Here is a 27,893-nt window from a genome sequence, read left to right as displayed (position 1 = left end):
TCATAGTCGGATTCCCATTGTGCGGAGAGCCGCTGCTGGCTGCACATCTTAGGACTTGGACTAATAGAGGAACCATTGAGGCGATGACCCAAATAGAGGAAACGGAGCCATAAAAGATGAACAGATAGAAGTACTTGTAGTTGCCGAACCCAATGCATCCGTTTATCCACGGACAATGGTGGTCCATCCGGAGCACACAGCTGTTGCATTCAGAGCAGTGGTGGCAACGGTCTGGCTTGACAATTCTGCAAACGCTGCACCACCGAGGACGACCATTTCGTTTCGAAACGCTAAGGGTAGCAATCGGTCGTGATGTATCATCCCCATTCGATGCCTGACAAGATTCCAGAGCTAGGTCAGAAATGTCGATACTGACTCTGCCCCGGTCGCTTGTAGGGCCAGCTCTGCTTGAGCTGTTATCGATATTCCCTTGGGTTGCACTTCTAGAGGGGATGGTAATGACACCATGGATGTCTCCATGTCCAACAAGATCGCCTGTTGACGGGGACAAGTACATGACTGGACCCTGTGCGATTGGAGCAACAGGCGCTGTGGGATACTTGGGCATAATGACAACTGATGCCGCCTGCGAACTTGCGTGCTGTCGACTCTGGCCTGAACCAGTGCTGCTCGAGGCAGACCTTGACCTAGGCATCGCTGAAGCATGTCCACTCGATGGCAGGGAAGATGGGTCTGGGTCTGGAATGGCTTGATACGGAGTCGTCAATAAAGGGATAGGTTGTGATGGCACTCGTACTGGAGGCTATGCAAGCGAGGGGTGGGGATCACGCGGGCGTTAGTCTGGCATTATAGCGTATCTAAGCCATAAGATAAACCCGCACAGACATGATGTGTTTTGAGATCTGTGATAGTCCATGGGGTGCGTGTGTGTGTGGGTAGGACATACACGTTATAGTGCGCACTGTGCTTGGAGGAGGCAGACTTACATTAGAAGGTGAGCCAGGTCCACAATAGATACTCAAGGCATAGGATACAAAGAACAGCAAAATGAATGTTGTAAACGCAGCGAGGTATATGCCTAGGGACACATGAGAGGGGAGTTGACGACAGGCAATGGGTAAGAGTTGGGTTAGAGTGGAAATAAAAAATAACGACCACGGCTACATGGTACCGCTTCAGCTAAACGAACGGCGTGTCTTTCAGACAAAAGGCGCTCCGATCAGATGCAGCGAAAAGAAGGAGTGCTTGTGCGCGTGCGCGTGTATGCGCTTGTGCAAATTGTGTGAATGTGTTACTGCCCTTGTTTGGATTAAGGTTGACTTCAGATCGTTGTGTTTTCCTGGCCATCTTAGTTTCTTTTACAGCACTCTCGCCGTTAGACCATGCATTAATCAAACTGTACTCTCATGGGGTCGTAACCCCTTAAACAATACCATGAAAGGACACAGACTAGACTCCCTTTTCTTTGAGATGCCACACCTCCAAATAATACTTACTGGCTCGAAGGATGTCGCGTTTGATCTTCAGGAGGTAACCAACTGCATAGTCACGTAAGAACAAAGACGCGTTGCGGTCATGTCAGTCCCACGCCGACATGCGGATATCATCATTGCAGGTGCCTCTTGTCTTAATGCAAATGCAGGAGTAAATGTAAACTTACCACAGACATGAGCGGCGTAGATGTAGTAAATGTACATCACCAAGAGGGATAACACGGGCGGAAGGGTCCTTGACACCAAACGGAGCCATCGTCTTGGGCGACGCTCGTAGCTCACATCCTGAGCCGCTTCGATCTCATGGAGGGGGTCCATGCCATCGATTACTGTGCTCGGTAACGCAGGCCCCGCTGTACTTGATGGTCTCAAATATTCTAATACAAATTCTTCCATTTGGTGCGATTCGAGGGGCTGATGCATACTTGTCATTCCCGACAGCCGAAAGTGTGGACCCGGGAGGGTGCGTCCGGGCTGGGACTCATCCTCGATAGCCATTGAGGCTTTACTGATTGATTGCGGCGCGTTTCAGACAGTTTGGTTTCCACCCTCTATTGAAAGGCAGTTGAAACTGGAAATGAAAAGGGTCGATAAGGGTTCTTTCGTCCACTGTAGGCGGGAGACGCATCCGCGAGATGTCACAAAAAAAAAAAAAAAAAAAAAGTGAAAGAGAAAAGCAGAGAACTTTAGCTCATTTCAATTGCTGAATAGGACCCAGATGTTATAGGCTTGAGGGCAATTGACCCCTGTTGTTGTTTTTTTAGGAGGCCCCTTCCTTGTTGACGTGAGAAAGAGTGGATGACTCTTCGGAGGCAAATAGAACCAAGAAATAAGGTTGAGTAAAGTGCACAAGACTTTTGCTTTTTCCTCCGAAACGTTTTTTTCCAACGGATCTTGAGATGGTGAAAGAAGGAGGACGACGCCCTGTAACGAGTGGCGAGGGTGCCAGATGAGGTCGTCTTGCTGGAGACAAACGATCATAAAAGTCGACATAGCATGCGAGGGGAATTTGTCTGATCTCAGGAGACATAGATACTAAAGGGAAGATTTCTCTTCTCCTTAGGATAAAAAAAAAGATATGTACAAGTTTGAGGGCTGTATGAAGGAGGAAAGAATGAGGCAGGGACCGAGGGGGAAGGGGTCTGAGAGCGGCATAAAAATTTATTTCGCAAAGATTTTACGCCAGCCTCCATAACTGCAAACACAGCAACATGGTGGATGCAGAGTAGGAGACAAATGCAAGATAAAGGAGGAGGAGGAGGAGGAGGAGGAGGAGAGAAAGAGAACTGGCAGGGTGGCAAAGCTGTTGCCTCAGCTACTCGGTGTGTATGTATGTATGTATGATGTATGTATGTATGTATGTATGTATGTATGTATGTATGTATGTATGTATGTGTGTGTATGTGTGTGCGTGTGTGTGGATAGATGACGGTGTTCAAAATAGTATTGGGTCAATAGGGCTAATTGGTCAATTGATTGATGGATGCGTGACAAAGGAACACTCAGGTGTTGCTGTATTAATGTTGGAGCGAGAATGAACGAGGGCAAGGAGGTGGAGAGAAATGAGGAACGAAGAAGTCGGGGCTCGAGGAGATAAGAGGACAGATCATTATTTTTTTTTTTTTTTTTGATAACTAGAACCCACGAGGATATGTGGGATTTATTAGTGAGGGACTCTAGACTAGGGAACCCTATTGCTAGAGGCATAGTAAAGGGTGCTCAATATTCTAATAAACGGCTTTTGCCGCACCGCTGCTGGTCACTCGCAGCTCCAATCCCCTTCACAATCCCAGTCAGCATGAGTGGTAACTCGACCCCGCCTGGGGTCGGTGACTGAGCCCTGCTCCCTACTTGGCCTGTTGTGCGCGAAGGTCATCCTTTAGCCGCGTTCCTCAATCATCAAAAATTTACAGTTGCCGGTGCGTTCCATCACGTTTAGCTCCACCTGCTGCATGCAGCTTTGCAGCACTCGCTTGTCCGCTCGTTCCTCGATCTCTTTCACATCCAATGCACGTCGTTGTCTCCTGGAGGATCCAACAAAACCACTACCACTACGTCTGTGCTCTCCAACACAGTTGCGTCCCCGGGCGCGTTTGCTCATGGTAGTGATCCCATTTTCTCTTTCCCAGTCGACGGTGACTTTGCATCTTTTGTTCCAGATTTCTGTCCGTCCGAATTCCTCGATGGCCTTGACGAATCGACCGACCATGTACCTCGCGATCGAGGTGGTCGTCTTGAATAGGCTCTCCCAGTCCTTGGCGAGAGCCGCTGGTGTCAGTCCGTGGTACAAATCTTGAACCGTCCAGGCCCCTTGATCGTTGTCCCTTGTCTCGTCCTCCACACGGCCGAGTGTGTTGCTTGCTTGCCGGATCGCCGAAGCTCCCTTGATCTTGTTCTTGAGTGCTGTCCAAATGGCCTTGTCTGTCACCTGTGTGAAGCTTGGTCCCTGTCCTCTCGCGGCTTGTCCTCGCTCCTTGGCTTGCTTTTGCTTCGTCTCCCACAGCTTGCGCTCTTTATTCCATGCTCTACGTCCATCTGTGTTGACCTTCTCGATTGCTTCCTGCCAACCGTCCTGCTGCTGCTGCATCGTCATTTCGCAGCGCCATAGATGCTGCGTGTCCTCTTTATCCACCTCACAAAGTCTGCAGGTGTCTGTGCTATACAAATCCGGCCGCCACTGCTTCATGTACGCCAGCGTCGGCAACATTCCGTGCAGCTTCTTGATCCTGTGCGCACGACGCTGACAATCGTTAGGGCTAGTGAATAATCCCTTCGGTGTGTTGCCGTTGTGAATGATGTGCAGTGTTGCTTTCCAGTCCACCAGGTTCCAATCCTTGATGTTTTCCTTAGTCCTGTTCTGCTCTGTCCATAACGCGTTCATCCTTACCGTTGATTGGCGTTTAAGTACCTGCCTCAGATCACCCTCAACGACCGCGCCTTTGAACATGGCGTGGCACTGGATGTCATTGTGTTCCTTTTCATTGATGGCCCAAAGGTCACTGAAGTGCGCCTCTTTTGCTGCCTTGTCCGCTGCCTCGTTGCCCTTATGGCCTGCGTGCCCTTTGATCCACTCCACCTTGATCTTCCCTCCTTGATGTACATATGCGTTGTGCACTGCCGACCACCAGATCGCGTAAGTCGACCGCAGCCTTTGGCGTTCCGTGCTTCCTTGTCTCCCACTCACCAAGGCTTTAAATTGCGTTACCACAGCCGAGTTGTCAATGTAGATGGTTGTTGGCGTGTTCCTTGGACTGGCCAGGATTGCTGCAAAAAGCCCTGCAAGCTCCGCTTTAGTCGATGAAGCAAATCCTGCGATCCTGCCCGTTACCACTGTGTGCATGGCGTCTTGATTTTCCTGCGCTACCACGCCGAATGCCATTCGGACACCCTGCTTTCCTGCTTCTTCCATTGAACCGTCCGAAAACATTACAACTTTGTCCAGTCCTTGCAGTCGGGTACGCTGTTGCTGGATGTGGCGCAACACTGCTGCTGGAATACTGACCCCGAATGTGTCTCCTATCGGACGTTGCGTATCGTCTGGCAGTGCTCTATAGCGTAACGTTGGCATTGCATCCATCTGCTCCCGCGCCAGAGTACGGAGCCTTGCTCGAAGTGCCCCATTGTCCAATCCTGGATCTCTGCCGCGCAGTTTGGTCCTGAGTCTCGCATTTTTGCTTGCTTCCCTCTTCCTCATGCGCCGCTGTATTCGCCGCCTGTCAGCACGTCGCCTGTCAGCCTCACGTTTAAGCCGCTGCCGGTTTGAGTTGTGATCCCGTGTCTGTTGCCTCGTGTTCCTGATACTCTCCTCCAATCTTCTCCTAACCTGTGCCTGCCTCCTTCGTACTGCTTCCGTTTTTCTCCTGTGCACTTTCGTAGCTGTTTCGTTGTGTTTCCGCCATATCCTACTGTTCTCGTTTGCCTCCCACTCTTTTTCTTTCCGATACTCGTTGCGTTCGAATGCGACTCCCATTGCTTCCTCCACTTCGGCGCGTCGTGTTGGGTGAATCTCTTGGCTCTGCTGTAGTCCTGCTTGTACATAATCTTCCTTCCTTCGCTCCCTGTCTGCTGGTTCCTCTGCTGGTCTCTGTCTCGGTATTTCCTGCGCTACGTTCACCTCCCTATACTCAGCCATCTCCATCGCCTCGAGTTCGGCTGTCACTGCAGCGACTGCAGTCTCCTCATCCTCCGTTGCTCCTTCGACCTCAGTGGTGTAGCTGTCGTAGGCTTCCTGTACTTTCTGACCGTAAGAGGACAGATCATTATTTTTTACTCTTATTACAGACAAGCGACACATACCCTAGATGTACAGCATTCAAATAGGGTGTCGATGCCCCTGATCGGCTCGCTGCTTTGCCCAATCTGATGTTGCCCGCTTCGTTTGGAGTGGCTCGTTTTCCCAACATGAAAGGCGTCTCGACTGCCTTGAAAGGAAAATGTGGCGAAACGAGACGTACCATTCAGATTTGCCCGCTTGGATGCTTCGTTTTGAGTAAATGGCCTTGTTACTCATTTGTCTTGACTGATCATGCTGCATAGGTGTTGCTGTTCGTCAATACTTGCTGTTTTCCAGTTTGCAACTTCCCACCACCAACACAAACAACCATGCTGGACAAGGTAAGAAGGATATCAAATAAGAAGGTAGTAGTTTTATTGCAGACAGGAATGAAAGCACTAACTATGCTAGGGATATTTATACGCGTTATCAATAATCTGGCGGACTGTTTAGACGCGTCTTGGGACTATGAAGAGTCGGAGCCGGTGACAGGTACGAAACTCAGTGGCGGGACTACTCAATACAACGCGTGGGGCGCAATCATAGCTCCGCTGGGGACTGTCCGTGATAGCGATATCGTGGCCGGCCACAGCATCGGCAATGCAGTCCGTGGCCATCTGATTAGCCAGCAGTGACCCCTTTGCCTCCAGCCCAAAGATATCGATGGGAACCATTTATGGATGCAAACTGAAAGGTCTCGCTCAGTGGGCAGCAGTAACAGAGACCGCCAGAGCCGTGTTAGACATGGTGCGGTCAAGCGAAAAGCACCGTCAGAGTGGAAGGATTTTCCAAGGCGCAAGATAATTCAGGACAAGTAGTTGTAGACATTTTGTGTGTAAGCAAGCACATAGTCTTAGTTTAGATCTAGGAGGGGCGTACGGTTCGTCACTTCGATGACGTAATTTTCGTACCCATTGTCCTAGAATCGAGCCAGGCTCACACCGCTTTCTTGATCTATGAGTGGAATTCACAGTCCACCGTTGTGGATCAACGCATTGACATGGACCAAACTCCAGCTCCAACCACATCGCGCATCCTATGGGTCTTGGACCAGTCAAAGAAGAATGAACACGTATCTCTGCCCAGCTTCGCCAAGCACTTCAATTATACTGATAGAGTGTCAGCGAACGAAGCGTTCCTTGTTCTTATCAACTCGTCCAAAATCAACGAAAGGCGGCGGAAGCGCCTAGAGAAGGCACTCGCAGAATTCAAAACGAACCGCGAGGAGGAGTTCTGGACAAATGTTCAAACGAAGCTGAATACGAGAGTGTCTGCCAAGAAGGCTGCCGTGATCACGCAGCAGGTAGGGCTCCAACAAGCCAAATATGAATACACGCAGCACTCTCTGAGCCAGGAACGAGCGAGCCAGGAACATCACCTAGAAACACTGGCGGAGAGTGAAGGTGATACGGAGGAAGGCGGGGACGATCGTGAGAAATCCGCCACGGAAGGTAGTAGACCGTCTCATAGCAGTGGTCGTAATTTAGCAATGATGATACCTATTAACTATATGCATTGCCTCTCATTTTTGAAAGGAAATCAAGAGACCATCGAGGAGGTTGAGGGGATGTTGTCGTATTCGATGATAACGCCTTTTTATACTCTTATTGATTACATCTACAGGAAGGTGAGTACGTGAACACCGAAACCCCAATTCTCTCGCTCTCTCGGGTGCTGCATATGCAGCCGAGTCCAGTGTACTTTATTGCCATATAAATCCATTAACTCTGAAACTTAATTTAGAGTTGATTAATAAATATCGTGTCTCTTTCTCACTTACTTTTGGAACCTCATTATATTTCACCAAGATCGCCAACCTTTGTAATTTCCATTACTCCATCCTATCGGTCTAGGTCCGTGGTGAGTCGGCTGTGCTTCCCAGAATTCCGTCCATCATCTCTTCCAACCATAAGGAGATGTTCGAGTGCGCTCAACAAATGCTTCTGGATGATGAAGCACCTGCGAGTCGTTCGAAGGGGAGTAAAACTCAGGAACTTGTGTTGAACAAGGACTTGTTGTAAGTCAATCCCTTCCTGCTTGTGGGCAGTGTGTGTTTATAAGATCATGCACCCCATGGCTTATATAACAATTGCAAACTAAGATGATGCAACACTCAAACAATAGGGTACTTCTTTCTGGGATCATTAACACGATCCCGACAGGGGCGGTTGACAATCTGTCTCTTGCTGCCAAGATCAAGAGTCAGTCAGCGCTACCAAGCTTTCAAGTGAAAGAAGAGCCCGTCATACTTCTCTTGGAAGACATGCTTCTTGCACTTTGCCCAGGGTTCGACAATGACCCGTACGCCGTGCCACATTTGCCAAGCCTGCAGCAGTGGATTTAGGCCCAGCTAGCAGTGTTTCTCGACTTTTATTCGACTTGTGCTAGGCTAATGTAAAATTCGAATGAAATTCGAAATTCGATTCGACAGTTACATTGGCCTAGCACGAGTCGAATAAAAGTCCAGCTAGCCACTGTACATGACACAGCTGAGGCTTCGAGAAGTGCGAGACGAAAAATTCTGCTGGTTATGAACCACATTTGCACTATCATAGAGTCAAATCAACTCGCCCCACCCTCCACTGAGCATGTATATGTCTCGATGTGGGCGTACATCCTGAACTTTCTCTTGGACACTCAACTCACTCGAGGGATCCCGTAAGTTTCATCTGTGCTTGTTCATCCGCGGTGCTCCTTACATGATTGTGTACCTTATCATTAGTATTAACATTTAATGCTCAAAAAGGAGAGCTTTCGTCCCCAGCAACCAGGAATGCGAGGCTCGTGATCGAGAAGGACTTTGGGGCCACCTCGAGGTACATTGGGAGTAGGAAGGTAGACATGTCGCTCCGCGTGTACTCCAACTTCAGCTGGGAAACAGAGATCTCTGTGTTCGAATTCAAGCCTGCCAATGCAAGTGCGGATGTGTGTGATCACCAACAAAGAAAGTCTGTTCGTCTGAACACCGCTGTGCTACTGGAAAGAGGGCTAGATGCTGCAGTCCACTTTCCTGTCATCGCGGAGGGCCGTGGTTTGCACCTTGATTTTTACACCTTGCGCCGGTATGAAGATGTGCATGGAGCAGGAAAGACCACCAGCAAGAGTGTCTGGCTTCCTTACGACGAGTACACCTTGAAGGAGTGGCTCATGTCCGACTCATTGCATATCCTTCTCGCTTTCACGGTAACGTTGAAATGACAAGAGCGTCGACTACGTATGGCACTCATGATGATGCATTGATCCAATCTTCCAGCTTCTAACCTGGTTTTCGATCAATTTTAATAAAACAAAGGCACACTATAGGCTTTGCATGTGCTATGAGGCAAACGCTAGCTCGCGCGATGAAGGAGCTACTACCATCTACATCTCCACAAAACAATCAACCTCCCCCTCCTTCCGTGCTGTTCATTCCTGCCAAGTCCAATAAACGTGCGTGGCCAGACGTCGATGCTGAAGACGTTTAAGGTTGGACCAACCTGGCGCCCTTAACTTCCTTGGACATAGCAGCTAGAGTCCCCGTCAGAAAGTCGCGGCCCAATATATTTGAATAGAATGAATACCTTCCTTTGTGGAGCGTAGCTTGAATTTTTGTACGGCTGGGCGATCCTATAGGCGTCCCAGGGTTTGACGACAGAGAAAAAAGACAGTTGGCTCATCATCGTTAGTGATTCTTGCTGAAGCAAAGTAAGACAGAGAGAAAGAAACAAACAATGGCAGGGTGTGTGTGCTTGAAAGGAAATGTTCGCTGTGTGAATACAGAGTACCATTCAAGTGCGCAAAAGGTGAAAAGTAAAAAATTCACCTTCGGTAACAAAGTTATCCAATCGTTGACGATATTATCTTTTTGATGTTTTCTCCAAATCGAAGTGAAAAACGAAAGTGAATTTCTCCTTTCTTCCACTTCTCCCCTACCTCTCACCTCACCCGCATGTTTCCAAACAACAATCACAGCACCAGCAGCAGGTGCAGCAGCAGCCTCCACCATACTATACCTCACCTGCTCCCTCAAACGCCTCTATTGAACCTACCAATGATCCGTTTCCCTACTACTCAGCGCCCGCCGAACCACCTCTGTCTGCTCATCAACAGTTCTCCTTTTCGAACGGGCAGCAGAATCTTTACAGCTCGTCCCACTTTGCCCAGTCTCATCGGTACGCACATTCTTCGGAATCTTACCGCTTCTTTCACTCCGTCGGACAGTCGTCTAAGGTGCACGACATGAATAGTTTGCGGGCCAACCAGCCGCCTTTCACTCGTTCTCAGTCAGCCATACCAAGCACCATGCAACAGCTATCCCTGCCCCTTCTACTTCCTACGCCTTTGGCACAAGCTGCACGCGCCACAACATCCGCCTTGCAACCTGCTCGCCTTTCGCCCACGCCAGATCCCCGAATTGAAGCTGATACATCTATCAAAGCCAAGCGCGCCAAGACCTTTTGGAACACATTGGGGATGGAGACATTCTTGGACTGGATAACCGATCCTTACAATCACGAGAGACTCAACAAGAAACATCCAGTGGCTGGTCAGAGAGCAATCGACCTATATGACGAGATCAGCAAGGCTGTTTACGATAAACACAGGGTGACTTGGGATAACAACCATGTGAAGTACAGGATCATCAATGCAAGGAAGAAGTACGACGCTGCCAGAGCACTATCGGAGGTCACTGGAGGAGGAGAGACGAGAGATGTTGACGCGCTTCGCAAGGAAATGCTCGTCTTATGCCCTCCCTTTGATCGACTTGATGCAGTATGGGGAGGTACGTTGGCAAGGGATCCCCCTCCTCCAAGAGAGACATGCAACCGCAGAGATGAGGAATACTACAACATAGAGACTTCCCCAGAAGTAATAGAGACGGATGAGGATGAGGATAATCAAACTACTGCTGTCCAGGATGATAGCGATGTGAGGGCCACGCCAGCGAAGAGAGGTGCAGCGCACGCCAGGACAGCAGGAAAGCGTCGAAAGGGTAACGACGGCCTACCAGACTCCTTCCAGGCGACCCTTGATGCGATAAGAGGAGCGTTCATCAACGCTAGAAATACCAACACAAACGCGGGCGACAATGCAAGTAATGTCACTCTAGGCTGGGCAGAGTTGATACGCAAGCAGGAGGAGATGTTGGCAAAGAGCCGAGAAGACCTCGAAGAGGAAAAGAGAAGCATCAAAATGGAGAAGGAGATAGAGAGGAACGAATTAAAACGATTAAGAGAGGAATTCAAGCAGGAGGTGGCAGAATTCAAGCGCGAGGTGGTAGAATTCAAGCGCGAGGTGGTAGAATTCAAGCGCGAGGTGGCGGCATTCACAAAGGAGAGGTCTGACTATCTTGCTAGGCGTGAGAAGGATGGGAGTCGGGTGGTGGTGGAAACTATGAAGTCATAATCGGTGGCTATGCGCTTCAATGGTCAATGGTGTTTAAGCACCCATCTCTTTATTTTCTCCCTTCTCTCCACCCCTTGCTGCCTCTCATTCTGTTCCTCTGCTTCTTCTGGTATTTGCTGATCATCTGCTCGAAGTCGCGCTGCTATATCTCTAACGACCGTTTCGTCTACGATCTCTTCCTGAGCATCCCTGCGAATAAAGTTGTGCAACACCATGCAAGCTACGATCCACTGGGATGCCTTGCGAATGTCTCTCTTGGAGTCGATGCATATTGGTAGGTTGTGTAGCGATTGGAATTTGCGCTTTAGCATGCCAAAAGCATGCTCGATCTTGACGCGGGCAATACCATGAAGCGCGTTGAAGACCTCTTGGTCACCGGTAGCATTCTTGTATCGGGGAATAACTGTGGTGGTCAGGGCATAGGCGGCATCTGCAAGCAGATACTCTTTTCTTCGAAAGAACTCGTCCTTTCTCTTGTAAAGCGAAGTGTTCTTGTATGCCGTGGAGTCATGCATTGATCCGATGTAGCCGGTGGACGCGTAGATAAAGCGACCTATATGATCACAGATGGCAGTTGCACCCATTGCATACCTGTATTTACGCGTGTTCCAAGTCTTAGTCTCGTACTTCGGAGCCATATCGAATGGAAAAGGAACGCCATCCACAGCTCCAATGCAGTTTGGAAAGCCCTTCTCCTTTCTGAACCATCGGCTTATTTCCGCCCGTCTCTGATGGTCCGGCCAAACCACAAAGTTCTCCGCCAGCGCGTCAATAGCCTCGATGCACCACCCGGTATAACCGTGAACGGACCCCTCGCTGACACCGAAAATCCACGCAACCTTCTTTATCGATATACCTTTGGTGCCAAGGCGAAACAGTGTGATGTTGAGCCGCAGCTTGATGTTCGATAGCCCATCCTCGTCGTCGTAATCCCTTTCCACTAAGCCGTAGTGTCCAGCGATCAGCTCTGCCATGTCTTGGAATTCGACAGGTGTTAAGCGTATGATGGCCTTGAAGTCGTTATCATTGTACTCATCGAGTACCCTTCTCAAATCTGCCGAAGTTAGTCTGCGGCCCCGAGGTAGTAGGTGCCGGTGTTGATATAGGTGCGTAACCAGCAAGGCATATGCCTCGACCTGATGGATGTTGACCGGAAGGGAGTGCTCCATGAGAACGAGTGCTACACCACATGCCAAGAAGAACTCCTGAAGACAGGCGCTGATGAGTCGTTGTCTGAGTGTTGGTCGAGCCCGAGGCATATCTTGAGGTGTGTGAACAAAGAGAAAAGTGAATTCCCTTCGCCATCATTTGTGAACGAAGAATAACGAGGAAGTAAACTTTGAATTCTACTGGCTGATCTCAACGCCATTATCATCCAATGGAATCCATCTTCACCAATTCACTTATTTACTTCAATTCGCGCTTGAATGGTACTCAGTTTGCCACTATCTCTTTGATCTACAAATACATGAGACCAAAACGTAGTGATTAGTGTCTGCAGAGTACCTTTTGTTATTGCCTGCAAAAGCAAAGGTCCAATGCTCTCTTTCTCGCCTTCGTCCAATGGACCTGATCGTCCGTATCGCCACTGTTGGTCATGTCACTCTCGGCATCATCACGTATGGTTGAAAAGAGAAGACGAAACATGGTTTGATAAGTAGCTGGTCTAAAGCGCGATGCATGTGGTAACCAGAATACAAAATAGCAGTGGGAGTCAAGCGATGGATGTCATAGCGCCATCGTGTGGCACTTGCTATGCGACCCATCACTTGACCATCATGTCGCAACCGACCTGGTCGACAGACCGTATCAGACTAAATCTGTATCCACTCAACAGTCAGGCTGCCTTTGACAAGATATTCTACCATGACCACACATATTTCAAAGAAAGAACATCATAGCGCCAACGTGTGGTACTTGCTATGCGACCCTTCCAATGACCAACCTACCGCAACCGACCTGGTCGACAGACCGTACTCAGACTAAATCTGTATCCACTCAACAGTCAGGCTGCATTTGGCAAGCCGTTTCTGTGTGGTTCTAAAGGAAATGTGCGCACTTACCAAGTCATGGGCGCGAGAGATGTAAGGAGGGTATGGTGAGTGAAGGGTGATGACCATCGGAAGATGATGTCGTTTTGGGAATAAAAGCGCGTAGATTCAACCTTCATCACTAACTCATCAGTTCTCACCCACTTCATAAACCTCGACAGTGGTATGGCTCTTGGCACCTCGTAGTTATTAAGAGATACTTCGTTGATAGTGCTAGACGCTTCGTTGATAACATGTAGCACGGCCATACCGCTGTCGAGGTCTATGAGGTGGGTGAGAACTGATGAATTGGCACAGCGCGGTTCGCGTCAACTTGCCTTAACTGCATGGCAAACCCTTAAAGACCTTCCTTTTATAATTTTTGCTCCAGCCCTGAATTGACACGGGCTATTAAGCACGCAGAGCTGACGGAGGAATGCATGAAAGCTAAATCACGCGTACAATAATATCGAGTGCGACAACAACAAACCTGCCCGATCGATGAGACTGAAAGAGACAACGAGCGCTGCAGCTGTTGGGTGGTGTTCATATACACAAACCGCTTGTGCACAAAGCGGACCAGACTTCTCGATAGAGCCGACTCCGTTCTTTGCATCGGCGATTTCTTTTCTTAATTGCTTGGCGATCGAAGCGAAAAGCATCCTTCGACTATGAGGTGAGAACTATTGCAACCCTACAAGATAGGTAACCCTTCATCAGTCATTCGAGCATGCCTGTACTCGAACCTCCGCATGATGAACTATCACCGTACCGCAAAACCCTACTTGACAACTTGGTTTGCCAGTCATATATTTGACAACCCCTCCCCTTGAGGAAATCCATGTATCCACGTAAAATAGTGGAATAATCTATATCTATTTGACAACCCGGGTTGTCAAATAGATTATTCCTTGGTGAAGAGGAAGGCATCGTGGCCATCGGCTCGATTTTTTTTAAATTATTTATTCGCCGACCGGTCGAAAATGCTTATTTGCCGACCCCTACCTACCATATGTAGATGTGTGATTATTCGTCGACCCCTCTGCTATTTGCCGACCCTTACTTCCTTGGCTGCATACAAAAGTTATATGTCACCCGATCGACTCGTCATATCCCTTCTTGTCTATTGTCGCCCCATCAACTAGACATATGGATCCCCGGCTGCTTGCTACCTCATCAACTTGTTATATTGCTCCTTGCCTGTTTGTCACCCGGTGCCATCTAAAATGGCTTTTTTTAATCTTACAAATGAACAATGAGATTCACCCCATTACATTGACTCCATATTGATCTCCTATATATCAACTAGAGCTAGGATCTTGCGCGCGCGAGGTCTTTTTATTTTTTTGATCTTATTAAAGTTTTTAATATGTCGAGGTCGTCCTCGGCTTTTTACGTTTACTGGGCTGCTCCATGCTGCTCTTGAGTCGCTTTCCCTTGGTTCTTCCCTTTGTAATTGCGATCATTGGGCCTTCAATGGCAAATAGACCCATTTTTTCATTAATGGCCTTGTTCAACATCTTCAGCGCCGCTATGCACATCCCCGGGTCATCTAATGACTGGCTCGCTAAGTGTTTGGCTTTACCCGTGATTTCGCCATAAAATCTGGCCATGGGTAGCTTAGCCGCACTCGGTCGCACCCCCCTTGCTGCAATGAATAGATAGGGATCCATGTGGCTAGTTGATGGGGCGACAATAGACAAGAAGGGGTATGACGAGTCGATCGGGCGACATATAACTTTTGTATGCAGCCAAGGAAGTAAGGGTCGGCAAATAGCAGAGGGGTCGACACATCTACAGTACATATGGTAGGTAGGGGTCGGCGAATAAATAATTTGAAAAAAAAGTGTAAGCTCGCAACGTGGCAAAAGTGTTTGTACTCGGACTTGAACCGAGGACCGTCTGTGTGTTAGACAGACGTGATAACCAACTACACCATACAAACGATCGCATTAGCTTGTTGAGAACCGTTGTCACGGAAACATCTATATAGCCTATCATCCAATCGCATATTCATTCTCTAAATGCATGTATTCTCTAAATGCACATTCTCAGTGCAACACCGTCCTGGCTCGCCTACGAGGACGCGCACAGGCTGCCTTAGACTCTGCTGCTCGGCGCAGAAAAGCACTTTTGCAAGACATCAACTCACAACGCGCACGTGCATCGCAAGCGATACATGCCCAGTACGGTACCCAGCAGGCACGGGAGCGCCGACGCCTGCGTAACAGCGAACGTCGACTACAGCGTCAACAACAACGAGAGTTGCGTCTACTGCCTCAACGCCAAACGTATCCATTGCTGCCTGTACACCAGCTGTCTGAGGAGGTGGGCACATTATATCCAGACAGAACCACAATTGGACCAGTCAGCTTATCACACGCTGAGGCAGTTGCTGTGTCACAGCTGCGAGAATCTCCTGTCGACAACACAGCACCGCGAGTCATCTCCTCCGATGGCTCTTTGATTAACACTGGTCAAGAAGACGTAGCCATGGCCTTTGGGGTCGTTGATCGATCGCAGCCCGTGGTCAGGTGTGTGCAGGGCCGCACAGACGGGTACGCTTCTTCAGCAAAAGCAGAACTCATGGGTCTCCTAGCTGCCATCCTATCTGCACCACCAGACCAAAACATTATTGTGGAGCTCGACAACCAAGCGGTCGTGCAACAATACCAGCAGCTTGTGCGTTCCCGTGCGGACACGTTACCTCGTAAGCGGTTCCGTAGTACGTACTCTGGACACTGGGCAGCACTACACAAAATTGTCCAGGATCGGTCTGGGTCGGTGGAGGTGAGGTGGGTCCGTGGGCACAGCACCAACACTGGCAACAATATTGCAGACACTGTGGCGACAGCCGCCGTCCGAGTCGAGTCAATGCCCTGGTCGGTTGATTTAAGCGAGCAGCAAGACATCCGCTTTTTTGCACATTGCCACGACCATCTTGTGGAACATGATCTGCGGCAGCTACTCAAGCAGCAGACGACAATCAGGCGTCATCAGGCCTGGACAACCCAACGTCGTGTCAAGAGAGCGATACCAGATCTTGCCGACGTGGAGTGGCGGTCCACCCTTGCCCATGTCCACGACAAGCGCTCTGTGCACACGTTCTTCAGCAGTGCTGCTGATACCTCTCAGAGGACACATCATATTAAGAAGCTGCATGGTATACTGCCTACCCTGAATACCATGAAGGCTCGCCACCCGAGTCTATATCCTGACCGTGTCTGCTGCGTCTGCGATGTTCAGGACGAAGACAACCATCACCTGTGGACGTGCAGTGCTACTAGAGATGTCCACAAGGCGATCTGGCGCGAAGGGCTACAGCAGATTGATAAGTGGGGACGAGCTGCAACGACCGCATACAACAAGAACAGCAAGAAGCAGCAAGAGCGTGATAGGATCCGCGCTGGAGCCGCCGCTGCTGCACCGAAACCCATTCGATGGGTTTGTCCTAACAACGAGACCCACATCCGAGGTCTATCCTGTATCGCCGGGACCCGATCAATGCTCAAAGGCGACGAGTATCATGACCGCTCTCCGGATCTGACCTGGAGCATCAGCGATTTATGCCGTGGCATCACACCCGTAAGCCTTATCAAGGAGTGGGGCAGTCTATTTACCTCGCCATCGTCGATTGCGCGCCAGGTCATTCACAAGTTCGTCGGCTTTATTGAGGAGAAAGCTACGGAGCTGATCTGGAAACCACGCTGCAAGGCCACTGTTGCTCGAGAGCGAGAATGGGGGATCACAGCCAAGATGAAACGAACTCCATACAAGGGACCGAGAGGGGACTGGAGTGATGGGTATGGATATATTAGCGACGATGACCAATGTCCGTGTGGTGCATTACTCGCTGACCATGTAAACGGGAGCTGCCCTGGCCCCGTGCTTGACCCAGACGCAGCGGATCGGACACTGCTGGATTGCCTGCAAGGGAGGAGGCGGTTGACAACTATGGAGGGGATGGGGAAGATACCCTTCTTGTAACAAGGTGTTTTCAGCTTTTAACACACTGATGAGGTGTGGCAATTGTTGCGCAGGCCCTAGGGGCAGGCCCGGGGAATGTGACCTGTCTTTTGGCGACTGTGGATCGGTTCCGCTTTGGTGGTGAGGACAGCGATAGTAGATCTTTGCTAGTTAGTCTGATAGATTCGCAGAGTCAATTGACTCGAGAGACAAGTTGTTATAAAAAAAAAAAAAAAAAAATGCACATTCTCAGTGCAATAAAAAAAAAAAAAAATAAAAAAAAATAAAATGCACATTCTCAGTGCGGTAGGCCCGATGGCTCAGTTAGCATACTGGTCAGGGCACCTCCCTTGTAACGCGAAGGGACCAGGTTCGAGCCCTGGTTAAAGCACAGTAATATGTGCTACGCATAGAAATTTATTTGGAGCATGAGTCGGGCGTACTACCCCACTTCAGTTATGTGGGTTTCCTTTCCCCGGCGACCCCCACATTGAGTGGCACTACCCCATGTAATCGTTGTGGGTTTCCTTTCCCCTTCCTTAACGCTTGACAAAATGCTCAGAATAAATTTCGCCCTTGCGCTAGCCTCCGGACTTCGAGAGGCGCTGGTTCAGAACTTCCCAGCTATACACCAGGGTGTACAAGTTATTCCACTGCACTGGCAGCATGCGTCTTAGCTACCCCTGCCGGGGTTACAGGTATAAGTTCAAAAGTGAGTAGGCCCACTTTATAATAGGCTAATCTGAGCTCACATCCAGTGACCTCAGGTGGAGGAAAGACGGGACGAGGAGGAGGAGGAAATGTTACAATAGTAGAGGATTCGGCTCGCAAGCCAGTAGAACGGATTCCGTGCTCTCAAGAAACCAAGACCATCTCCCAGATGTACAGGTTACAATTGGAGAGATGGTCTTGGCAGATTTGCAGGTGAGGAGCCTGCCAGCTAGCCGAGCGGATCGCAGGAGAAAGACCTCGGGACGCTTAGGGAGGTTACAGTGAAGTTGTTGGAGATGGTGCGACTGCCACACTAGAAGATTTAGGGCCAGATAGACACAAGTCTCAGAGACTATTCACTAGGAAACCAGCACTGATTGTTCTCTCTCGGAGGCCATGTTGAATAAAAAAAAAAAAAAAAAAAAACATTCTCAGTGCGGTCTGGATCAGGGCGGGGTAGAATGTCCGTTGTTTTGGCGCATCTCGTACGAAATCTTGCTGAGTGTGGTCATGGATTCCGGGCTTGGGTATCCGGTCATGCGCAAGGCTGCCTTGGCTGAACACCATCATCTCCATTTCCCGCAGCCTGCGCTCCCGGATCCGCAGCTCTTTATTGCCGCATTGGCCTTTGTAGACGATACAACCTGGGCAGCACCTAACCGTGAAAGTATGCAAGAGATCATTGAAATTGCGATGAGTTTCTTCTCCTTGAACTCCATCGAGATCAATCCAAAAAAGACAGAACTATTGGTCGTCAACCCTACCACAGGTGATCACACTGTCCAACTTGGTGACGACATCATCGAGGCACTTCCTCAAGCGACGGCTGCCAGAATGCTTGGTGTCTGGTTCTCCGCTGATGGCAAAGGCACACACACCCGTCAACTCGTGCAGCAGGAGGTCAAGTCCATGTGTCAACTGCTATCCAGGAAAGCTATCACAGACAAGCAGGCAATTTTCATCGTCAACAATGTGCTCATCCCGCGCATTCTATACCGCCTCACGACAACCATTCTCTCAGACCAAGAGCTTACCAAGATTATTGGCCAATATGCAGGTATGGTTCGGCAGAAGGTCGGCTTGCCGAAAGGTACGCCTAACAGCATCCTGTTCCATCGACGCCTCTACGGACTTCGACACCTTGGAGACGTGCAGGAGGAGGAGCAGATCTCTACTGCATTGCTTCGGTTCAACGATCCAGGGCTTGTGGGTCAGGTTATGGAAGCAAGATCCTTGGCGCACCAGGCTGAGTGCCGTTTGCCTGTCCCGCCTTGCCAGCTGCCTGCTGTTGGAGCCCAGTTCACCAAACACAACTTCCTGGGCCATGTGTGCCGTCTCATGTGCGGCCGCCAGATTGTTTTTGGCCAGCCATCAAGCACTCCTGATCCAAATCCCTTGATCGCCCTCCTTCTGCCCCCGAAGGTGTACCGAAAAGTTGCACGTCAACTCAGTATTGACGGTGTGACACGCCTACTCGATGTGGCCACCGCTGATGGTACTGCCCTGGCAAGCTGGGCCGAGCTGAAGCAAAGGCTGTATATCAAAAACAGGCCACGACAATGGTACGATAGTCTACGTCGCCATATCTGCATTCCAGCAACCAATGATGCGCTACGTGCTGGCGATGTCGACAACTACGACAACCGTCCCGACGACGACGGTGTTGTCCACGACCAAGCAGGGGAAGGTGCTGTTGCTAGTGCGCCTCCGACTGCCCAGACTCGGCTTTGTCCCTCTCCTGCTCCCAGTAATGAGTCCGAGGACGAACCGCTAGTTGACCCTCGAGCAAGACGACGTGCCGAAGCCCTGGCTCGTCTCGCTGCTATGGAATCTGTGACACCTACAGTCCATGAATCTTCTGATGCTGATGTTGAGCGACATGTCAGTGATGAGGAGGAAGAGGAGAGGTGCATGTCGGAGGAGAAGAAGGACAAAGGAAAGCAACCTGCGAACGGCACCTCGCGCGAGGACTTTGACCCAACAGAAATATTTTTCTCACAAACAAACACACACACAGTTGCTGCCTTGTCTCTCATCACGTGGCCAACGGGGCCCGCCCAACCTCAGGCGCCCAGTACTGCGGACAATGGGGTACAAGTTGTTCCCAGCCTCGCTGCAATTGCTACCAGCAGAGATGCTGCACTCTCTCGCCTCGCAGACAGGTGTGCATTGAAAATTAAGGGCGCCCATGCTGCATACAATACCGAAAGCGCCGCCATCACCAGCGATTTACAACAAAAGGTCAACAGCGTGCACCGTGCTTCGCGCGCCAATCACAGGCGATACGAGATAGCCAGCCGTACCTCTGTCCGCAGCCTTTCACCACTCTTGGATCTTAACAGCGCGCAGTATCACACCGTCCTGGCTCGCCTACGAGGACGCGCACAGGCTGCCTTAGACTCTGCTGCTCGGCGCAGAAAAGCACTTTTGCAAGACATCAACTCACAACGCGCACGTGCATCGCAAGCGATACATGCCCAGTACGGTACCCAGCAGGCACGGGAGCGCCGACGCCTGCGTAACAGCGAACGTCGACTACAGCGTCAACAACAACGAGAGTTGCGTCTACTGCCTCAACGCCAAACGTATCCATTGCTGCCTGTACACCAGCTGTCTGAGGAGGTGGGCACATTATATCCAGACAGAACCACAATTGGACCAGTCAGCTTATCACACGCTGAGGCAGTTGCTGTGTCACAGCTGCGAGAATCTCCTGTCGACAACACAGCACCGCGAGTCATCTCCTCCGATGGCTCTTTGATTAACACTGGTCAAGAAGACGTAGCCATGGCCTTTGGGGTCGTTGATCGATCGCAGCCCGTGGTCAGGTGTGTGCAGGGCCGCACAGACGGGTACGCTTCTTCAGCAAAAGCAGAACTCATGGGTCTCCTAGCTGCCATCCTATCTGCACCACCAGACCAAAACATTATTGTGGAGCTCGACAACCAAGCGGTCGTGCAACAATACCAGCAGCTTGTGCGTTCCCGTGCGGACACGTTACCTCGTAAGCGGTTCCGTAGTACGTACTCTGGACACTGGGCAGCACTACACAAAATTGTCCAGGATCGGTCTGGGTCGGTGGAGGTGAGGTGGGTCCGTGGGCACAGCACCAACACTGGCAACAATATTGCAGACACTGTGGCGACAGCCGCCGTCCGAGTCGAGTCAATGCCCTGGTCGGTTGATTTAAGCGAGCAGCAAGACATCCGCTTTTTTGCACATTGCCACGACCATCTTGTGGAACATGATCTGCGGCAGCTACTCAAGCAGCAGACGACAATCAGGCGTCATCAGGCCTGGACAACCCAACGTCGTGTCAAGAGAGCGATACCAGATCTTGCCGACGTGGAGTGGCGGTCCACCCTTGCCCATGTCCACGACAAGCGCTCTGTGCACACGTTCTTCAGCAGTGCTGCTGATACGTCCCAGAGGATACATCATATTAAGAAGCTGCATGGTATGCTGCCTACCCTGAATACCATGAAGGCTCGCCACTCGAGTCTATATCCTGACCGTGTCTGCTGCGTCTGCGATGTTCAGGACGAAGACAACCATCACCTGTGGACGTGCAGTGCTACTAGAGATGTTCACAAGGAGATCTGGCGCGAAGGGCTACAGCAGATTGATAAGTGGGGACGAGCTGCAACGACCGCATACAACAAGAACAGCAAGAAGCAGCAAGAGCGTGATAGGATCCGCGCTGGAGCCGCCGCTGCTGCACCGAAACCCATTCGATGGGTTTGTCCTAACAACGAGACCCACATCCGAGGTCTATCCTGTATCGCCGGGACCCGATCAATGCTCAAAGGCGACGAGTATCATGACCGCTCTCCGGATCTGACCTGGAGCATCAGCGATTTATGCCGTGGCATCACACCCGTAAGCCTTATCAAGGAGTGGGGCAGTCTATTTACCTCGCCATCGTCGATTGCGCGCCAGGTCATTCACAAGTTCGTCGGCTTTATTGAGGAGAAAGCTACGGAGCTGATCTGGAAACCACGCTGCAAGGCCACTGTTGCTCGAGAGCGAGAATGGGGGATCACAGCCAAGATGAAACGAACTCCATACAAGGGACCGAGAGGGGACTGGAGTGATGGGTATGGATATATTAGCGACGATGACCAATGTCCGTGTGGTGCATTACTCGCTGACCATGTAAACGGGAGCTGCCCTGGCCCCGTGCTTGACCCAGACGCAGCGGATCGGACACTGCTGGATTGCCTGCAAGGGAGGAGGCGGTTGACAACTATGGAGGGGATGGGGAAGATACCCTTCTTGTAACAAGGTGTTTTCAGCTTTTAACACACTGATGAGGTGTGGCAATTGTTGCGCAGGCCCTAGGGGCAGGCCCGGGGAATGTGACCTGTCTTTTGGCGACTGTGGATCGGTTCCGCTTTGGTGGTGAGGACAGCGATAGTAGATCTTTGCTAGTTAGTCTGATAGATTCGCAGAGTCAATTGACTCGAGAGACAAGTTGTTATAAAAAAAAAAAAAAAAAAAAAAAAAAAAAAAAAAAAATCTAAATGCACATTCTGTATGTGCACATCCCTGCATGCTTTACTGTACGTTCCTCAATTGCACGTCCCCTCCCTTGATATATATTGTCGCAGACCCAACAAGCGCCATCTCTGTCTCCGTCTGTAACTCGGCCGCAGTTTGGCACTGCTACAAGCATCTGCCTGATGCGGCAGTTTTGGATTCTGATTCAGTTGCTGCTTTACCCAGCTGATTGTGGGTTTAGTTCAAACTCGTTTATTCAGTCCACGCTCGCAAGCAGAAGGCCTGATAGACTTTACCAAAAGCTTTTTTTTTTTTTTTTTTTTTTTTTATTAACATAAATCCCCATGAGCACAAGACGCATGGTCCGCAAAGGCCTTGAAGCCATAGATGCCTTCCATGCACGGCAGAGCCGCATCCCCTACCAACTATGTTGGCTTGAGGCGTCAAATTCATAACCCATGTCGCATAGCTAGCCTAACCTAACTCCTGCGTGACCTGTTGCGCGATACACGTCTCCTAATCCAGATCCAATGTTAATAAAGTTGTTTTTAAACCGAATAACCCCTCCATTATGTCCAACTTCCCTCGCCCCAAGCAATGCTGTAGCACCCTATAATCCGCGGTCCGTCTACCTTCCTGGATCTCCGCTGCAAGTAACCGTCTCCCTTTCAAATCAGAGAAATCACCAACACTACGTTGGTGTCCCCGATCACCGTTGCGTCCTCCGGCGCGTTTGCTCATGAAGGTGATTCCAACTGACTTTTCCCAGGCGACAGTGTCCTCGCATCGTTTGTTCCATATCTTGGTCCTGCCAAATTCTTCGATCCTGCTCACGAACTTTGTCACCATGATCGTCGCAATCCACTTAGTGGTGATAAATAGCTGCTTCCAGGTCTCAATGAGTCCCGTTGGCACCAAACCTCGGTATAAGTCCTTGACCTCCCAATCTGCCTCACTCTCCGGCTCCTCTTCTTCCGCAACCCGATATGTCCCTCGCCTTTCCGCCGTCCCCTGAATCCACTGCATTGACTCCCAGATAGCCTTCGTTCCTGTTGCCGAGAAGTTGGGACAAGTCGCAGTGAAGGGCTTGTCCTTCCGTTCGGCCTCCTCTCTCTCCTGTTCCCATTTTCGCACTGCCTGTCTCCATGCACGATATCCATTCAACTCCACTTCCTCCACCGCGTCCCTCCACTCTTGTCGCTGGTCGCACAAGGTAGCTGAACAACGCCAAAGATGATCGTTCGTCTCTGGTTCCCTCTCACACCTACGACATATGTCCGTTTGGTAGGTATCTGGATGTCGTTTCTTCATCGCCTGCAATGTCGGCAAATCTCCATGCAGCTTCTTGATCCTGTGCGAACGTAAACGACAGTCTTCCAGGCTGGTGTATAAGCGCTTTGGCGGGTTGTTATCGTGTAAGATCCGTAGCGTGGGCGCCCATGCTACCGACCGCCAATCCTTGATGTAGGTCCTCGTTCGATGCTGCAATGTCCACTGATAATGGTGCCGTACCGCGGACTGCAACTTCAGTATCCTCCTCAAGTCCAGGTCTGCACTGTGCGTTGCAAACTGTGCGTGGCATTTCAAATCATGGTGCTGCGTTGCGTCTAGCCTCCATAGTCCTGTATCGATCCCATGTGCTGCCTTGGCAACAGTGTCTGCAGCCTCGTTGCCACGGTGTCCAGCATGTCCTCGTACCCAATGCACAGATATACCTTGTCCTTGTTGCAAGAAGGCATAATGCACCATCGCCCACCACTGTGCATCTGCAGATCTCAAACGCTGCCTTGCTGTTGCTGAATCCCGCTGCTGCACCAACTCCTTGAAATTGTTGACGACTGTGAGATTGTCGATGTAGATGTCGACGTTCTCTTCCCTTGGGCTGATAAGAATTGTTGCTAAGAGCCCACACATCTCTGCAATTGTTGACGACGCGTATCCCCCAACCCGTCCACTGAACGCCGTTGTGTAGGGACCACCATCCACAGAAACGACAACTCCGAATGCTGCACTGACCTGCTCTGTGCCGTTGTGAATCACTGACCCATCCGAGCAGAAGTGAAGCCTTCGATGTGTTTGCAAACGTCTCCTAGCTGTCCGAATTTGCTGGATTGTTGGTACCTGGAGCGCCAATCCCAGTAAATCTCGCTCATAGACTTTACCAAAAGCTAGTGGTGGAAATAATGTGGTTGAGATGATGCAGCGCATTAAGTTTTCGAAGTAAAGTGCGCTAGATCATTTAGCTCGGCAGTTTTTTATGGTATCTGGAGTCAGAAGTATCCAAGTCTGCCTGCATCAAACCCATGTATAGACCCACCAATGACAACCAGATTGTACGTGACAGAAAATGCTCCCCAATACAAATACTGTCCTCAGGCTATCAATCACACCTTGTCCTCTTATTTCCCCGCATCTATCAAGGCCTGCCGAAACAAAAAGCTTCGCGTTCTTGCTGTACATGCATGCGTTGATGCCCATAAAATCCGCGCCTTTTGACAAATCTCCATCGCACCCTACCTTGCAATGTACTTTCATTTCACCAAAGTACACCTTTGACTTTATCAATCCTTCTCCTACGCATCCCCAACTTTCCCTACAGAACCATGCTTCAACGCAAAATATAGCTTTTATCCCTGACCTTGGGTGGCATACGAAAGCCAGATTGTCCTGCAGGCCCAGCACGCCCAGATCGCGCTTTTTTCTAAATTACTCTCTATCTTAGTGCCGCTAGTACTACTATCACCGCTATTCAGTAAATACTGGAGTTGCCTCAAGCTCTCGACCTCCAAGAACGATGCCAGGCCCCCCAAAGTGAAGAGAGAATTATGGTAAGATGAAAACAAATATGGAAATATGCTGTAGCCGAGAAGAAAGTTGGATATATAATATGACAGAGGCTGCGTCAATTGATGTTTGTTTGCGTCCCAAACCGACTTCCCCTAGTTAAAATTGGTGGCGTTTATGTACAAATAAAACCTAGGGAACCTGACCTTGCACCTTTTTGCCTCAACCCCACTACTCTTATTTATCAACCAGCACAGCATGGCCCTCGAACCAATAATACGTACGGAGGCCGAAGAGCTCGTCAAAGAACAGATGGCAGCCTATGATCCCTCGCACGACTGGCTCCATGTCGATCGCGTTCGCAGACAAGGTTCGAGAATCAGATCACATTGCCGTTGGTGCTTCATCTTTCGCTACTGGGCATATCATTTATTAAATTTGTGTCCCTCAATGCTGCGACAGCACTCAAAATTGCCAAGGAGGAGATTAGTCAGAGCAAAGCCGTTGATTTGGAACTTGTGGAGCTCGCTGCACTCTTTCACGACATTGGTGATGCCAAGTTCCATAAGGAGGGGCAGCCTACCGGACGCGAGATCGTCATGAACTTCTTGTCGAAACACGGCTACAAAAGGGCAGATGAGGTCGCCAAGATTGTAGAGAATGTGTCTTTCAGAAAGGAGCTGGCTGGAATCAAGAACGCATGGGCGGAATCCTGTATTGAGCTACACATGTATGCGGTATATTTTTTCAAGGTTGATGCTGCATGCTGATCGGCTTCGTATCTATCGCGTCTAACGTTCAATTTTTCATTGCTTCCAACTCAGTGTCCAAGATGCTGACAAACTGGATGCAATTGGTGCTTTTGGTGAGCGCTATGACGTTAATTGCAGGGTTGCTTTGTCTGTACCTATCCTACTAAAATATTTGGCTTATTTTATTCATAGGCATATTGCGCTGCGCTGCCTATAGTGGCTACAAGAACCGACCGCTTTATGACCCCGCAGAGAAGGCGCAATTGAACATGACTTACGAGCAATACCAGGCACAGACGAAAGCCAATACCGGATGCGCTATCAGCCATTTCCACGAAAAGCTCTTTCGGCTCAAGGATATGATGAAGACATCCACTGCGATCAAGATGGCACAAAAGCGCCACGATCTTATGGTTTCGTTTGTTCAGCAGATCGAAGAAGAGTACTCTATGGACGAATAAAAGAGCTCGTTCCACACGATCGTATATCGACGAAGCGGATACTGAGGCGTATGGAGATCAATAAGTGGTGATAATATACATTGAAGGATTTGTTTTTTCTCTATGTAGATCTATAGTGCGCTGAATGTCCAATAATGAGGGCCTCAACTTTGTGCTGTCTCTACAGCCACATGATGTATCCATGAACGGTGGCCCGGACCTCCTCGCTTCCTGGATCCTCTAAGAACATAGGCGTCATCTTCTCCTCGAGTACCTTCTCGACCTTGAAGCCGTATCCGCCAAGATCTCGCTCATCATCTGAAGACTCATCGCCCTCGGGTGGGTCAACGACTGGTGCGGCTGCAATCTCAAAAAATTTATTGTCGGCATCTGCGAGCCATGGGCGATGGTGGGTGAAGAAAACAAAGACGCGTCCAGTCCCAGGCCTCAATGTTTCTTTGCATGTCTTGAGCATGGATCTGTGTTGAGAGTGGTTGAAGAGGAGATCCGACAGAATGATGGTGTCAAAGAGCTGCTTGGGCGAAGCAGCAGCAGTCTCAGTAGTCGTTTCTGTGGACGACGATCGTGTTGATGGCGATGTGGATATGGATGGGTTAAAGTGTGCGAGCAGAGGACGCGTGTTACTGCCCCAGAGATACCCTTGCACAATAACGATACCCTCCTCGGTCTGTTTGGGTACGACCTGTTCGGCGTTGTATTGAATATTGGAGATCAAATCGTGGTCTGGGTAGTCTGTGATAACGACCTGTATATACAAAACCATCAAAAAAGCATTAGATCCCTCTGAAGAAAAGAAAAGGGAGGCATTGAGCATGCTACACCATAAACATTCGCATAACAACAACATACTGGGCGAAGGAGATGTGATTGCATTACAGATCATTAATACCTTAGATGCACCATTGACTGCTGCGACAAAGCTGGGTAAGGCCGCTCCAGCACCCAGTTCGAGCACGTTCTTGCCAAGCGAGTGCTCAGGATGGCTGTCCATCCAATTGGCAAAGACCTTGGCAGCATTCCAGAGGTGGTGGCCCCACAGAGGATGGGTGCCAACGAGTCGCAGTTTGATCTCCTGAGGCACTTTGTCCTTGTTGGCACGAGTAAAGACCTCAAAGGTGGGCTCCGGTGGTGGGGGACTGTACTCCTTGGGTAGGGCGAACATGTCGCCCATCTCGCCATCTGATGAATCGGATCCGGACATACTGGAATTAGTGATGTCGTGTTGAGTCGAGTCGAGTCCAGAAGGTCCAAGAGGTCCAGAGTCAACTTTGGAGGGTGCTGTTTGGTGTAGTTTTTTGTGTGTGTGTGTTTTTTTTTTTTTTGCAATTTGATTCGGGGCGAGGGACTGTTATCGCATCTGCAGAAAGGTTTTTTTATTTTTGTATATCCAAGAATGTGCACTCCCTCCTCGTCGTGCTAGGGCAATATAAGCACACTAACTGATGGATTGTATATTTTTGCGACTACTATTAGTCTGCGGTTCCTGAGCGGTCTTGCCAAAAAAAAAGCTTTTTCTTCACTTTCCTCTTCACACTTCTTCATCCCATCCCACCCCATCTTATTCCATCCCATTTCAT

General features: G+C 49.8%; 7 protein-coding genes, 1 non-coding gene and 1 pseudogene across 9 annotated transcripts; 6 read left to right on the top strand and 3 right to left on the bottom strand.

The window, feature by feature from the left end:
- Positions 1-55: 55 nt before the first annotated feature.
- Positions 56-1,731, bottom strand: BC939DRAFT_421032 (DHHC palmitoyltransferase-domain-containing protein; the record flags this gene model as incomplete). The annotated part of the gene is made up of 4 exons (XM_051553083.1): positions 1,622-1,731; positions 1,458-1,499; positions 948-1,039; positions 56-763 (listed from the first exon to the last, which is right to left on the bottom strand). Coding segments are annotated over exons 1-4 (879 nt in total), but the record flags the coding sequence as incomplete, so codon positions are not given.
- Positions 1,732-5,183: 3,452 nt separating this feature from the next.
- BC939DRAFT_51264 (uncharacterized protein) lies at positions 5,184-6,592 on the top strand. The gene is made up of 3 exons (XM_051561111.1): positions 5,184-5,697; positions 5,991-6,068; positions 6,181-6,592. The coding sequence occupies exons 1-3, from the start codon at positions 5,412-5,414 to the stop codon at positions 6,360-6,362; spliced, it is 546 nt and encodes a 181-aa protein (XP_051415181.1). The 5' UTR covers positions 5,184-5,411; the 3' UTR covers positions 6,363-6,592.
- Positions 6,593-6,646: 54 nt separating this feature from the next.
- BC939DRAFT_443053 (uncharacterized protein) lies at positions 6,647-8,154 on the top strand. Its single transcript, XM_051554478.1, has 3 exons — positions 6,647-7,354; positions 7,581-7,744; positions 7,852-8,154. Exons 1-3 carry the CDS (start codon positions 6,728-6,730, stop codon positions 8,069-8,071), a joined length of 1,011 nt encoding a protein of 336 aa, XP_051415180.1. The 5' UTR covers positions 6,647-6,727; the 3' UTR covers positions 8,072-8,154.
- BC939DRAFT_443052 (uncharacterized protein) lies at positions 8,130-9,450 on the top strand. The gene is made up of 3 exons (XM_051554477.1): positions 8,130-8,385; positions 8,474-8,910; positions 9,020-9,450. The coding sequence occupies exons 2-3, from the start codon at positions 8,569-8,571 to the stop codon at positions 9,152-9,154; spliced, it is 477 nt and encodes a 158-aa protein (XP_051415179.1). The 5' UTR covers positions 8,130-8,385; positions 8,474-8,568; the 3' UTR covers positions 9,155-9,450.
- Positions 9,451-9,809: 359 nt separating this feature from the next.
- On the top strand, positions 9,810-11,603 carry BC939DRAFT_443050 (uncharacterized protein). The gene is made up of 3 exons (XM_051554476.1): positions 9,810-10,980; positions 11,023-11,386; positions 11,529-11,603. The coding sequence occupies exons 1-2, from the start codon at positions 9,946-9,948 to the stop codon at positions 11,110-11,112; spliced, it is 1,125 nt and encodes a 374-aa protein (XP_051415178.1). The 5' UTR covers positions 9,810-9,945; the 3' UTR covers positions 11,113-11,386; positions 11,529-11,603.
- Positions 11,604-15,013: 3,410 nt separating this feature from the next.
- On the bottom strand, positions 15,014-15,087 carry BC939DRAFT_t47. Its single transcript has one exon. It is a non-coding gene; the product is annotated as a tRNA-Val (tRNA).
- A 2,339-nt stretch (positions 15,088-17,426) lies between these two features.
- On the top strand, positions 17,427-17,499 carry BC939DRAFT_t53 (annotated as a pseudogene). Its single transcript has one exon. The product of its transcript is annotated as a tRNA-OTHER (tRNA).
- A 7,776-nt stretch (positions 17,500-25,275) lies between these two features.
- On the top strand, positions 25,276-26,374 carry BC939DRAFT_490739 (metal dependent phosphohydrolase). The gene is made up of 4 exons (XM_051559464.1): positions 25,276-25,473; positions 25,566-25,833; positions 25,928-25,968; positions 26,048-26,374. Exons 1-4 carry the CDS (start codon positions 25,362-25,364, stop codon positions 26,314-26,316), a joined length of 690 nt encoding a protein of 229 aa, XP_051415177.1. The 5' UTR covers positions 25,276-25,361; the 3' UTR covers positions 26,317-26,374.
- A 102-nt stretch (positions 26,375-26,476) lies between these two features.
- Positions 26,477-27,517, bottom strand: BC939DRAFT_500602 (uncharacterized protein; the record flags this gene model as incomplete). Its single annotated transcript, XM_051560060.1, has 2 exons — positions 26,477-27,061; positions 27,206-27,517. The coding sequence occupies 2 exons, from the start codon at positions 27,515-27,517 to the stop codon at positions 26,477-26,479; spliced, it is 897 nt and encodes a 298-aa protein (XP_051415176.1).
- Positions 27,518-27,893: the final 376 nt, after the last annotated feature.

Source organism: Gamsiella multidivaricata (genome assembly GCF_025024155.1).
Source record: "Gamsiella multidivaricata strain RSA 2152 chromosome Unknown BC939scaffold_13, whole genome shotgun sequence".
NCBI lineage: Eukaryota > Fungi > Mortierellomycota > Mortierellomycetes > Mortierellales > Mortierellaceae > Gamsiella > Gamsiella multidivaricata.
The sequence above is the reverse complement of the archived record's forward strand: the minus strand, read 5'-3'. Positions and strand labels throughout refer to the sequence as shown.